At 33.2% G+C, this 14,978-nt stretch overlaps 1 protein-coding gene across 5 annotated transcripts in view; it reads left to right on the top strand.

The window, feature by feature from the left end:
* Positions 1-8,033, top strand: part of LOC106459010 (high affinity cAMP-specific and IBMX-insensitive 3',5'-cyclic phosphodiesterase 8B-like) — a 151,819-nt gene extending 143,786 nt beyond the window's left edge. For 4 of the 5 annotated variants that reach the window (XM_022385387.1, XM_022385388.1, XM_022385389.1 and 1 more), the window contains one exon: positions 7,144-8,033. In XM_022385387.1, coding sequence (XP_022241095.1) covers positions 7,144-7,253 — 110 coding nt within the window. In that variant the 3' untranslated portion in view covers positions 7,254-8,033. The remainder of the gene's footprint in view (positions 1-7,143) is intronic. The other variant, XR_002610493.1, reaches the window with a different exon arrangement.
* The last annotated feature ends 6,945 nt before the right edge of the window (positions 8,034-14,978 follow it).

Below are 14,978 nucleotides of genomic sequence, written 5' to 3' on the forward strand. Positions count from 1 at the left end.
AGCTTGGCGCGAAATTCAAAAACAAACAAACAATCATTGTTCTTTCGAACTGTTCATCTGAAGTCAATTTCCTAATCTGAGACCCAACAAAAAATCCCTTTAAGTTTTGCCTTTGAAAGAGCCGAGAATTGCCCACATAACTACTTAAAACATTCGCCATCTTTGTCTAAGGCTTTTACAAACTGCTTCATCAAACCCAGTTATATGTGAAGTGGAAGTAATTGGACTTTCTTTGTGTCAACCAAACTTTTACGTTCAATGTTTTTCGACCCTGGTATCAGGCTGACTCTGAGTGGCCATTGCTTCTTTATCCGGTGCTGATTTCGTGCTCTGCTGTCCCATTCCTACAAAAAAACATGGAAACTTTGTATAACCGGATTGTTGACCCAACAAAATTCAAAGGACTTTTAAGTCTTCACAAAGTAGCCAACCATGTTCTTTGTATTTGCCCTTATTAAGAAAAAGCTTGATATTTTCGTAGGAGCAATAGTATATATGTTACCATTGTGAAGGAGAACACCTTTTAGACTTATTTTGGAGGAATCAATGAACAGTCACCACTCACTTGGTTCATAGACTGCAGCTCCTAGCATTGGTATTAATTCAGCAATATTGTTGCAATAAATCTGTGAACCTTCTTGTGAAAAGTATGGTATAAACTCTTTCTCACGGTTTCTGTACCAGTAAAATGAAGTCCTTGAAGAAAGTAAGTTAGCCTGAAGTCTGGACCCCAAAATCTCTGAAGAATCCTCACCAAATCACTAAGCTCACCTTGTGTGAAAAGTTATGGTTCACCAGACGTTTCAGGTTGAAAACATTCCCTATCATCATCTCTATTGACATCAAATTTATAATCAGATGAAACTGTATCAAGAGTCTATGATGGAGTAGGTACAGGTACATCAGGTTCATGAGCAACAGGTCTTATAGCAGATTGAAGGTTCAGATAAGAAATTTCCTTTATATTTCGAGTGTTGTAGCCTTGCACGTTACATGAGCAAAACCAGCAGTCATCTTCATGATTTCTAGGCTCACACCAGACCATTGGAATTCCAAAAGGCAAAGACTTTTTCTTACCTTTAGTCCATTGTCCCAACTCTTTGACACAAACGGTGCAAACTTTGTGCGGATTTTATTATTTGTCTCGGTCCCCAAGTTTTATTCCAAAATACGCGTAATACACTTTTTGCAAGAATTATGTAATGTTTTGCCTTTGTTTCTTTACAACAAATTTACCACAAATATAACAGGATATGTTTGGGTCATTTACACAGCTTCTTGTTGCCAGAGCAACGAATAAATAGTATTGAAAAGAAAAAAATAATAATTTTCTAACAAATACTATCCAGAAATAACATGTCATGCGGTCTGTTAACAGCTTATATACTAGCGGTGTGTTTCTCGTGGGTTCTAGAACGATCGATAAGATGTCGCGATAGGTCTAGAAAAATCTATAGCCAGTGGTTGTAAACATTCTAAACATAAAAAATGTGATCAGATTTCAATGACCCACTTATGTAAAAGTACATAAGACGTTTTTTGAAAAATCTGTGAATGATTGAGAAAATGGATATCATTTTCGGATTCAGCGTACAGGTATTACTGTAGAACATGTAAGGATTTCAAGACAATAAAACCATCGCAAGCCCGTGTTATTTTTTGTTTTCGCCTACACAACAGAGAAGATTCCATGACTTTTTAAATCTCCATAGTTATCATTGATTTTACATATATACACTGTAGTACTATGTCTCCACTTTCTTTACCCTCGACATTGTTTACATATATACACTGTAACACTATTTCTCCGCTTTCTTTACCTTTGATATTGTTTACATGTATACACTGTAATACTATTTCTCCCCTTTCTTTACCCTTGATATTGTTTACGTATATACACTGTAACTCTATTTCTCCGCTTTCTTTACCCTTGATATTGTTTACATATATACACTGTAGCTCTGTTTCTCCCCTTTCTTTACCCTTGATATTGGTTACGTATATACACTGTAGCTCTATTTCTGCGCTTTCTTTACCCTTGATATTATTTACATATATACACTGTAACTCTATTTCTCCACTTTCTTTACCCTTGATATTATTTACATATATACACTGTAACTCTATTTCTCCGCTTTCTTTCTGGAAATGCTTCACATGAAAAATGTCTGAAACTCTGGTAGTATCATTGAAACCATGGATAACTATTAGAAATTATATTTGTTTCGTGGACAGTCTATTCGTTTGTTTCGAATTTATGCCCAGAGCTACAGAAGAGCTATCTGCGCTTGATCGTTACTAATTCTAGTGAAATACTAGAAAGAAATCAACTAAGTAACAGCACTCACCTCAACTCTTGGACTACCTTTGCACCCATAGCCCCAGAGTACGGAGCGCCCTCTTTACGGCAGTGTGATGTGAACCTTGAATCCTCGGATTCACGTTCATTCACGCTAACCACTAGGCTATTCACGGCCTACAGACGTGAGCAACACACAACGTGATTACGACCACCCCCTACCTAATTTTGTCTCTCGGCATAGTTTAGTCTGGCCTGACTTGAGATTTAACGCGTCGGAATGCGAATCCTCAGGCGCCTAGTTCGCATTATGTTACTGCAAAAACCGCGAACTTGCAGAGTAGGGGCCGTGGGTGCGTTAAAAGAATGACGTCATACCCTACTACTTGATTAGAACAACCCAAAAGCTGGCGGTGGGTGGTGTTGATTGGCTGCTTTCCCTCTAATCTATTGGAAAATTATGCAAAGCCAAGGCAGATAGTACGTTTGTAACTTTGTACCAATATCTGAAATAAGCAAATATTATTTCTATAATTGAGTTTTTCACTCAGTAATAGATATAATAGAATCTTCCATAGATGTAATAACATTAATAACGGATTGCATAATAATGATAAAGAAAGGATTCTAAATTACACAGGCCTGCGATGGTTTTATTGTCTTGATATTTTTACATATTCTACAGTACACTGAATCCGAAAATGATATCCACTTTTCTACATCACGTACAGATTTTTCACAAAACGTTGTAACGCATAAAAGAAAGACCACACACGTAGTTTTGACACTAAAAGACGTAGATTTCAAAAAAAAAATCACGATGAATGGGGATGCATATTCGTTTAACATCAACGTTCTTCCCTTTTCTTCAGTTTGTTTGTATTTTTATTAACAAACATAATAATAAAAAAATGTTAGTTGTGGTAAACGAGTAATAATTTGATCTAAGTAAGAGTTTTTTTTCTTCCCAATTTGTAAAACTCCTTACGTGATAGAAAAAAATGAATATTATTTTCGAAATCTCCGTTAGCTGTATTATGGTGTATCAGTTATTAAAACCAAAACAACTTTTTTGAAGTTTAAATTCGTAGGCTTGTGTTATTATCTTGATGAGCAATTAATAAGTTATTTGCACCGAATCTTATAACCATTCAGCAAATAATGTTGTTAACGTTTAGTAAGCCATTTACATTTACTAAGCTTTTACACTGAATTATTATAGCCAATCTATAACTAACATTATTAACACTTAGTAAGTTATTTACATTGAATTGTTCTAACCACTTTACTGTTAAAATTTATTAATGTATTTACATTAGATTTTCTATCCACTCTTCTACTAATGTTGTCAACATTTGGTAAGCTATTTACACTGAATTGTTTTATCTGTTCTTCTACTAATGTTGTTAATAGTTAGTAAATTATTTACACTGAATTGGGCTACCATTGGACTTTAATACTATTTTTCCCTTTCTATCTGTAATTTTGTTGGTTCACTGTACGGTATATTTTCATTGGTTAGATGTAAGGTTTAATTTCATTGGCTAGCTGTAAGATTTAGTTTTATTGGTTGGCTATATGGTGTAATTTTATTGTTTGGCTGTATGTTGTAATTTTATTGTTTGACTATATGGTGTAATTTTATTCGCTGGCTGCATGATGCAATTTGTATTGGTTGACTGTATGGTATAATGTTGTTGGTTGGCTGAATTGTTTAATTTTATTGGTTGGCTGTATATTTAAGTTTTATTGGCTGGCTGTATGGTCTTATTTTATCGGCTGGCTGTACGGTTTAGTTTTATTGGTTGATTATATAGTGTATTTTATTCGTTGACAGTATAGCATAATTATATTGGTTGACTGTATGGTGTAAATTTTATTCGTTGACTGTATGGTATAATTTTATTAGTTAGCTCTATTCTGGGTGTTTAATGATTGTTTGTGAATCTGTTAATTCAAATAACGGAAATATAAATTAGGCATCATCAGTAATGTTTAAATACACAGCTTTATGTTTAAAAACACTTTGCTATAGCAGATGCTTGAATGAGTCGTTTACCCGAATTTCAAAATCTATATAAATATAATAGTGCTATCTGTTGTTTGCCCATGTAACTACTTTGCAGGGTGTGGATGGATCTTCACCCAAATTGGTATAGAGGTTTATTAAGTCCATGCAAGGGTCCAAACACATTTTCGGTTTTGCGTTTTGCTATTTTTATGGGCGTTTTTTACCACCACTTCACCCTTTGGTGATGAATCTCCACCAAATTTGCTATGGATGTTTGTTGGGTCCATGCAAAGATACATGCAAATTTTCGGTTTCACTTTTTGTGTTTTGCAGTTTATATGGGCGTCTTTGCATTTTTTTTTACAACTACATATAAGGGAAGAGACTTTTCATAAGATAACCTTTTATTAATCATGTATTTACATAACTTCCGTCCAGGGGACGGGTAATACAGCTACTATACTATATTAGAAGGGAATGTAGCACTAATTAGCATTAATCTTAACTATCGTTATAATAGGACAGCTAACTCGAATGAATTCTGTTTTGTTTTTAAGAGGTGACATTATATATCTCACTAATTAATCGAATTAATCAATTTCAAAGCCTCAGTCATACCAAACTAAGTCTTCTCATAAACCTCGCAGTTCATTCACAAGAGTATCTATTAAATCGTTAAACTCAGTTCCTACTTTTATCTTATTCGTGTTGTTACGACAGCGGAAGTCACGTGACGCTGGTAACACGTGATGAGTTTCTAGAAGGATCATGAAGGCCCGAGTGTTTGCCAGACTCCCTCTATTTAGTATATAAGTCCGGCAAGTAAAGCGGAGAGATACATTTTGCAGATAGAGAGATATAGAGGCACTTTACTTACGGTCACTACCGCTCACTTGACTCAATTATCTGTGTGAATCGTTGTGAATTATAGCGTGTGTTTAAACAAATTTAAGAAAACAAACTGATGTACTTGAGTGAGTGTGACGTATCAGTTTTGCAATAGATAATAGTGTCACGTGCCACGCTTGTAAGACAGCAATAGAAACAAGCTACGTCTACTATAAACTTTACTATTTGACAGCCAGAAGAAGATGTTTAATATTCTACCATAATGTCACATTTTAAATATTATTCTATTTTAAATTTGTGATTATGATTGTTTCCTGTTGTGGGAACGTTTATTTTAATATATTTTCAATTTTTATTCAGAACCTAAATAATAAGGAACTTTTGCCTTTTTTGAATTTCGCGCAACGCTACACTAGGGCTATCTGCACTAGCCGTCCCTAATTTAGCAGTGTAAGACTAGAGGGAAGGCAGCTAGTCATCACCACCCACCGCCAACTCTTTGGCTACTCTTTTACCAACGAATAGTGTGATTGACCGTCACATTATAACGTCCCCACAGCTAAAAGGGCGAGAATGTTTGGTGTAACGGGGATTCGAACCCGCAGATTGCGAGTCGAGCGCCCTAACCACCTGGCCATGCCGGGCCCTAATAAGGAACTAGGAATAAGCTATCATAAAATGTCTACCCCCCAAAACAACAACAACAACAAAAACGTTCCAGTATGTTGCCATAAAATCTTTTGAACCGATCTGTTTTATATATTAATCTTTCAAAATAGAAACTTCTCATTTCCCACTTTAACGTCCAAAGATAATCTTAAACAAACATTAAATAAAAATTCTGAAAGTGTATAAAACTACATAGTGAAACACAAAGTAGTCATCTTGTGAGTACAAACACTGCCCCCCCTCCCAGTGGCACAGCGGTTTGTCTGCGGACTTACAACGCTAGAATCCGGGTTTCGATACCCGTGGTGGGCAGAACACAGATAGCCCATTGTGTAGCTTTGTGCATAACTACAAACAAACAAGTTCGTGGCTTATAACGCTAAAATTAAGGACTTGATCCCCACTGCAGACACAGCGCAAATAATCCTTTGCGCAGCTCTGTTCAAAAACAAAATAAACCATAATATTAATAATGCACATGAATCATATTATACTTAGTTATAAGCTAAAGTATTTTTAACGCTAGAACTAACTCCTCGATCTCCGCTGTAGATACAGTGTGAACAAGATGTGCAGCTCTCTCTAAACAAAACAAACCCCAATATTAATTCACATGAATCATTTTATACTTGATGAAATATGTTTGTGAGTAGTGATCATTTTATTCAGGACTCAAAAGTTAATTTTTAAGAAGCTAACAGACTTATCAGCTATATGTGTATGAAATGGTTTATCCTTTGAAATTTCAAATGTTGTTGCAAATTTTAAATGATTTTTTCAATACGAACATCTCTTGGAGAAATTACCTTAAACATTAGTAGGTTTTTAATTATTTTCCATTTGAAAAATTCTATGTCTAAACATTTATTTGAATTAACAATATTCATTTTGAACTGAGTGATTTAAACATCGTTTGTAAGTTCATTTTCCAAAATAGTGTATCATGTGATCGTGACAACGAAAACAATATCAATTTTTACGAAAACAGTCACTAAAATAAGTTTTTCGCAAATCAAATCTTAACATTTGTTGTTGTTTGTTAACTTACTAATGTTTTACAATTAACAAACTGATATTAACATAGAATTAGTTACAAATAATACAGTATATCCTAGAAATACCATCATTGTCATGAATTTTTGCAATATTGCACGATATCATTCAAGTAAAGTCGATCAGAAAACTATGTAAAATTGTTTTATGAAACATCAAAAGTATGTAAGCAATACGGAGAAATAGTATAAATAGATGCGTTGTAACCTATTTGGTTGTTTATTTCAAAATTTTTAGAATATTTTTTTTTCAATAAATAAAGCTTTTGGGGACTTTCCTGAATTAATTGACCACATCCAATCGAATTACCAGTACTGGAAAGAACAAGATGATGAAAGACAGGAACAAGAAGCTTCCAAGGAGGAAAGTTGAATAATGTTTTTTGGGATTGGTAAAAACGAACTACCATCGGTCTGGTGCAAAAGAAATTAATATACAGCAATTTTTACATTAGAATATTAGAAAACTGATTTCTTGAAGAAAAAAAAAGAAATGCACTAGTCGCTTCAGTGTGAAACTGACAAATTACATAAATAAAGTTAAATCATGGATATGTGATCAAGAAAGAAAAGATAGGAAGTTTATTCAGTGTTATCAAACTACAGTATTGATTCGCTCAGAAAACGAAGGAAAATCGTGATGAGGAGCGAATAGAAATGTTACATCCGGGTATATGTTATGTTTCTCCGCATAATAAAAAGCATGTACGTTGTGTTTTGTATGTTGTTGTTAAACTCTTAAAAATCGTTAGTTATTTATCGTTAACATTTTACGACTGTGGTAAATACTTGTTTGTACTATTTGAACTTCATTCACTTTCTCGGAGAATATTCTGATGATGATTAAAACAGGAAAAATGGTTCAACATGATAACTGTAACATGGTTTAGCTGAAAATTGAAAGAATAACATAAAAAGGGTATTATTTTTAGTAATTCAGGAGACATGTGTAATATATAGATAGGTAGCTAGATACATTAAATATACGTACACATATTCTCAGAATAAAGATTTTGAATGACTAGCTCCAGAAAATGTGTTTATGTCTTATAGCTTACTAAATAGACAGCAAATGAAAAACAAGAGTTTTTTCTTTAAAAATTGTAAATCTTTTACATGAAAGTATGTTTAATGAGCTATCAAACAAATATTAAAATATATTTTATCTACATATTTAAATTCATCATATATAACTAATGTTAATTAGAGTTTTTAAGGATATTAAAATAAAACTCGAAAATTTTATTGTCTTCCACAACAAGAAAATATTAGTTGTTTAAGAATTCACAAATACATGATTGCGTTCTTAAATAAAACTTTATAAGAAAAAAAAATGTTTTAACACAATAGTTTGGGTCATGAAATTATATTATGTTAAACACATTTAGTTATATTTATATACCATTATTTTATTCTATGATAACTGTTAAATGTGATAAAATGTAGTAAACAGGTTGTTGTTGATTTTGTTCGCAGTTTTTCAAAATTATATTAATTATGTTAGAATTTTTCCGAATTGTTCCGATGCCGAAGAATAACTTTTTGCAGGAAATGAAAATTAGTTTACGTTTTGAAAATTTTAATAATGATCATAGCTGTTAAACTTTGAGAATTATCATGTGAAAGATGTTAGAACACTGAGTTCTTATTAAAATAAAATAATTATTTTTATGAAAACTAGCACTGAAATCGATGTTTACAAAAGTGTAAATTTTTTACAATCTATATTTAATTCGTGATGCCACGAATTCATGAAATTTTCATATGACAAAATTATTTAAACTCATATAATTTTTTTTCGATGAAATTTGTCATGAAACTGAGAGCTTCTGATATATATGTGTATGATATCTTGTCAAAAAGAATATTATATAACGAAACTCGTTATTCCATATCTCAAATTACATTGAGTTGTTATTTCAGATTAGTGATGACCAACGAAAGTAGTTGTAATTCAGACATACAAGTAATCGCACAATTAAACGAGTCCAGTAGAAACGTTTATTACTTAACTATTCCAATAGTTTCGTGTTTTTTAAACAGGTTTTAGAACAAAGTTCTTTAACCATTACGCAATAAAATTCCTTCGATACTGCTGTCGTTCTTTTTCTTTATTTTTATAAACATCGTGATAATATCAGACGGAGCTCACCCAACACGGTAATATCAGGTGGAGTTCACCCAACACGGTGACATCAGATGGAGTTCTGTGATGCCTAACGGTATACAGGAGTTTCATGTCATATATATTTCAATTACCGTATTAATTGTATGGTATTAATCAATATGCTTCACTTGCATATAGTTTGTGCTCCTGCTGTGTGTTTATGAAGTTTTTGTTTTGTTTTTGTTTTTTCAAAACAGTTGCGTTACATGTTGTGAAATGGAATCAAATACAATCAGATATTTCATAAATCACAATGTGTGGGAATTATATTGTCCATAGTATTGAGTTTTAACAAATACTTCTTGCCGTTGTATCAGACAAAGTAAAGAAATCCCCGCGAATTGTTTATTTTCTATCCAAGATATTTTTGACGATTGATAATTTCTACCTCAATGCTGTGCCAAACATATAATCAATGTACAGTCTTTAAACATTTTTGGAAAAGAAATACTAACTTATATATATATATATACAATAAAAAGAGTATTTGATTAAATAGGGAGCTATATAAACAGAAGTATCTATATTGATTTCAACTATGTTAATTTCTTAAAAAATATTAAATACTTCCTTTTATTGTACTGTAATTGAGCATAACTTCTTAGTTCAAGTGATAAATCAAAGTATTTTTGTGAAGTCTTTCATGTGTTCTTTTGTCACATTTGTTTCCCTTAAACGATAGACAGACCCAAAACATTTAATTCACATTAGGACAAAGAGATTACTGAAAGAAATATTCTCGTTTAACGTTGTTTTGACTATCCTACAGTTCGTACGGAATGCTCTCAGTCGAGACTTTTAACTTTAAGAATTTTCAGTGCAACTCTCTGATATATTTCTTATATTGATTGCCATGTTATTAATTGTACAAACGTTTTATGTGTTTTAAGACGTTGATATTTTGTGAATTGGAGAAATAATAAATGTTCATTTACCGTCTTCACTCTTTCACTTTCTTTAAGGCCTGCAGGTCTACATAATCTCAAAACGACATGAGTTTTACAACATGGCCGTTTATTTTTATTCGATTACTCATAAACTAAGTTCAATAGCGTTTTGTCACGTTTGTTTAAAAAAGTAAACCTCAAAATCTACCTGGCGATTAGTATAGCTAATTAAATAAACGTTTCTTAGATTAGAATGCATTGCTTCCGTTAACGATATTTTCGGCCGCAATTCTAATAATATCTCACGAGATTAAGCTATGTTAGTCCTAAATACACATTTAAGCTAACTATGCAAAACAATATTTATAATAAAAGTATAATAATGAACCATAAATTAAGAAGTAATGGCATTCGCTATACTAATTAGTATAACCAATAATGTTAATGAAAATAATAGTAGTAAATAATATATTAAACATAACCCGTGTCGAGTTAGTAGCAGTAATTTTCCTATAGTACAACCCCAAACTAGTGTTTTTAAATTATTTACTCACGTACATACATATACATCCATTCACTTATTTATTCATTTCTTAGATGAGATTTTGTTCTTTCAAACTGCTTCATTGCAATGTAATATTACAGTAGCATCTCTGCTGTGATTCATTTGTCAAGAACATAATTAATCTAGTCCTTCATTACATCAAATACTATTTTATACTAATAGTTTAACTGTAGAACCAATCTCGTTCAGCTCCTGTTTGTTAATCAATAACGTGTCTCTTTTTATTATAAAGTCTAGCCACAGATAGATTTATTAGAAGTTTCTAAGCCTAAAAATAGGAGACAAAATTTGTTTAGTCATAATGATAGAATGTCATATTTAAATGCCTCCCAGTAATTCAGCGGTACGTCTGAGGACTCATGCCACTAACAGTTGAGTTTTGATACTCATTGTGGGCACAGATAGCCGATTGCACTTAACAACAAACAAACATATTTAAAAACACCTAAAGTGATATATGGGTTTAATGCCCAAGATGAAATTCTAAGTAGAGATTCCACCAGCAGATGGCTAGAAACACACATAAAAGAACATTCAAGTGTAGTAATGAATAATAAATTTAGTATATGTGATTATACGTTAGGCGTGTATGTTTGTTTGTTTGTTTTGTTTATTAAATTTCGCACAAAGTTACTCGAAGGCTATCCGTGCTAGCCGCCTTTAATTTAAAAATGATAGACTAGCGATAAGGCAGCTAGTCAACACTACTCACCGTCAACTCTTAGGCTACTCTTTTACCAACGAGAAGTGGGATTAACCGTCACATTATAACACCCAAGGCTAAAAGAGCAAGCATTTTCGATAACTGGATTCGAACCCGCAACCTGTTAATCGAGCTCCATAACCACTAGGCATGCCAGGTCTTAGACGAATTATGATGTAATTATACATCAAGGTATATTCAACAGTCTAGTTAGAGGTCGTGATGAGCAGGGCTAGCGTGCAAAACAGGCGTTATTGATTAACATACTCAAACCAGAGCTAAACGAGAAAGGTTAAGCAATTATGCTATTAGTATAACAATGTATTTGCATCTACATCAGATTATTTAACTCTCATTCTGATTCTGCGTTTATACATTATTGCTAAGAATTTAAATGCTAAACGTTAAACACTATACATAAGAATAAAACGAAAGATTAGTAAGCCTTAATATTTTATATTTTCCCAAGTTTGACTGTAACAATTAGTAATGACAAACCCAAATAATTCTTTATCGTGCAAACCTATATGTTAAAGAATTATATAATCAATTTTGTTTCAAATTTAAGGTGGCTACTAAAATAAAAATACAAATGTTTAATGGCTCGGAATAATAAATATTTTAAAACGTTTATTCAGAAATGTAAAACAGTTCCATTTCTTAACTCATTACTTGAACTCTTCTGCGAAAGGCAGATGAAAATCTGTTCTTGGCAGAGTGCTATAAAAAAGTTTTACTACTTTTCAAAGCAACAACTAAAATAGAAATATAATTTGCAGATTGAAATGAGTTTTGGTGTTTTAGACTAATATTTTTGAAATTGCAAATACTCACCAGAATCTTTAACGAATAAACAAAAGGAAAACTTACCTCAAAAATTATGTCCTTTTCAATTTATGAAATATCCCCCTGGTGTTCAATGGTAAGCTTGAAGGTTTATAATATTGAAGACTTTGCGCATAATCAAACAAAACAAACAACTCATGAAATTATTTTCGAGCAAATTACTAACCACAAAATTATCCAACTAATTCTATTTTTTTAAAGAATAACACTCAAGATAACTATTTATAAACACAGATTTAGGATCTAAATTCAACTTGATAAAACCTTCTACACTTTTTGAATTTCATGTTGGAAGAGTCCCACTTGTTTCCCGGATTCTAACACAAATGAAAAAGTAATTACATGGAAAAAATCTATATTTGCGATTTACAAGTCACTGAAGAGGACAAAATTATTTTAACATATAAAAAATGACAAGAGGAACAAATACTCATGAAGAATTATTTTCACAAACGGTAAAATCCTCTCCCAAAAATTACTTAAACCTATTCCTTGATTATTCAGTTTTTAATAATCTATTAATGTCTTCTATAATTTTGGTGATAGCTCCATATCAAAAGCTGTTCTTTTTGTTGCCTCCTTTTGCGCCTACTATATTGTCAGTTGACACTGCCCTCTCTTAGTATTCTGCACTCGCCCAGCCATCCTGAAACCCTCTCCAATGGAAAGAGGAAACAGCTCAACATCACGAGATGTTGTCCTTGTTGCCTCTTCTTTTTTTTTCTTTTTTTTTTTGCCTACTTTAATAACGACTACTACCAGGTTCTATTAGTCCCCTGCACTCGCCCAAACATCCCCCAAATTTCGGTAATAGAGAAGAGAAACAGCTCAACATCATGAGTTGGCGTTTCTGTTGCCTCATTTTGCCTATTGTAGTGACAGTTACTATGAAGCTCTCTTAGTCTCTTGCACTCGTCCAGCCATCTCCGAAGCATTTCGCCGATAAAAGGAGAAAGGTTTAGCCAGTTCTTCCATAAATAAGTCTGCGGGTATTTAGGAAAAAATAAGATGATGACAAATTGTGACATTCATGTTGGTAGCTATTCCTTTTGCAGTGAACCAGAAGTACCATAACTTAGTCAAATCCCTTACTATAACTGACTGCGAGACCATCTTTTATTGCCTTTCTTCTCCTTGCTCCTAGTAAATCCTTCTATCTCTTTTCAAGATGGCACTCGAATATTTTCCTGACCTTATTAGTGTAGTAGCGGGCTGTACTACATGTTTTCCACTCCTTTAAAGTTAAAAGTTAAGTTCATAAATTGTTTTATTTATTACTCCATAGTTCCCCGGGTTGGAACATAGCATTGCTCAAGCAAGTTTCTAGCTTTAACTTTCCGCAGGGGTTAAATGGAGATTAAACACCTTTTTGTCTGATTCTCTTGCTGGAATAACAACGTGCTCTTTACTTAGCACGCGGATTATTCTTGTCAATGAAACAGGCAGTAACAGGTGGAGTCGCCCATGCCTGTCACTGCCTATTGGCTAACTGATCTAACAAGCACAATTCAGTGTTTTCTTGTGTCAGGAAATTGAGACTTTATTGCCGTATTTAGAATAGTGTTTGGACATGAAAGAGTAGATTTGTTTCTGATTTTCGTAGATTTTTTCACAGGATTTACATGCATTTTCAACAGAGTTTACCTCAGAATTTTAGGAGATTTCTATATTCATGATTGCCAGTTTTGGATATGAGTTACTGTTACTATGTTTACGCGGGTTACTTTAACACTTTCAGTTACATTAGTGAGAACTCGTAACGTTCTCGCCTTCCACTGTGGTAATAAGGTCGTGGTATTATTTTGTATCATTTTACTTTTTTGAGAACGTTACAAGTTCTAGAGTGACAATAACATTAACCTGTACATTTATTTGCACGGGGTTGGATTCACCTTTATATTTAGTTTATTGGGTAAAAGTGAAAATTCGCAAATTTGTTTAACGTACTTAGCATTATTTTCTTTCATTTTTGTATATCAGAATTAGCTCTATAGATTCATGTTCGCTTGGAGATATTCCCTCCTAGGGAAAGACTCAGCGGTATGCTAGTCTAGGTTACAGAGGAAAGTAAACCAAGAGCTTTTCGTCAGATAAAGTCTTTGGGGTTCCGGCTAGCCACCCAGCTATTTTTATGTTCTTTTTACACCTACATGATCACTTGCCCTGTTTTAATTTGTGGTATCACCCTGAGTTGTGTAATATTTTGTTGTTGTTTGTACTGCAAATCATAGTGACTTTCATTAAACATTTGTATTCTCTGTGAAATCTGTGTCCTGTCTCGTTCTTTGAGGCCGAATCGTCACACCCACCGGAAAGCACACCCGAATACGAGATCCACAACCTACTGTTTTTGTGGGTCAGGTCATCTCTGTTTTACCAAAAATCCTTGAGGTACTACTTTAGTCAATAAAGCGATGGCTCTTTTTAGACATCAAGACAACAGCAACCTTAATGTTGTTGTAACCAATCTGGTTGACTTCTCCAGCAACCTTCTCTACTGAGTGTCCGTCGTCCAGCTTCTTTCATCAGACTGTCTTTCTCTGTGTGCACTTTCAAGGATACAGATTCCAGCTGCCTAATAAAGACTTTTGGTAGATTCATTCTCTCCTACCACGTTCATATTCCTGTTGTATTCACTCTACCCATTTTCTGCATTTTCCTGGCTCATTTCCTTATAATTTTACATTCCACTTACATAGTCAAAAACTCAATATAAAATAATAATTTTACACAATCACCACGAAAAATTTTTATTTTTGTTTTACTTATAGCGATTAGGTATTTATCCGTACAGGGCTATTTTCTGACGGGACAATCTTCAACATAAATGCTCTCTGATTGCAGCATTGTTCGATTCCAAAAACAACCCCTTTATCCAAACCTATGGAATTTCAACATGTAAGACTAGGTCTTAAACTAAAATCTGACGT

The sequence above is a fragment of the Limulus polyphemus genome, unplaced genomic scaffold (assembly GCF_000517525.1).
Source record: "Limulus polyphemus unplaced genomic scaffold, Limulus_polyphemus-2.1.2 Scaffold546, whole genome shotgun sequence".
In the NCBI taxonomy this organism is placed as follows: domain Eukaryota; kingdom Metazoa; phylum Arthropoda; class Merostomata; order Xiphosura; family Limulidae; genus Limulus; species Limulus polyphemus.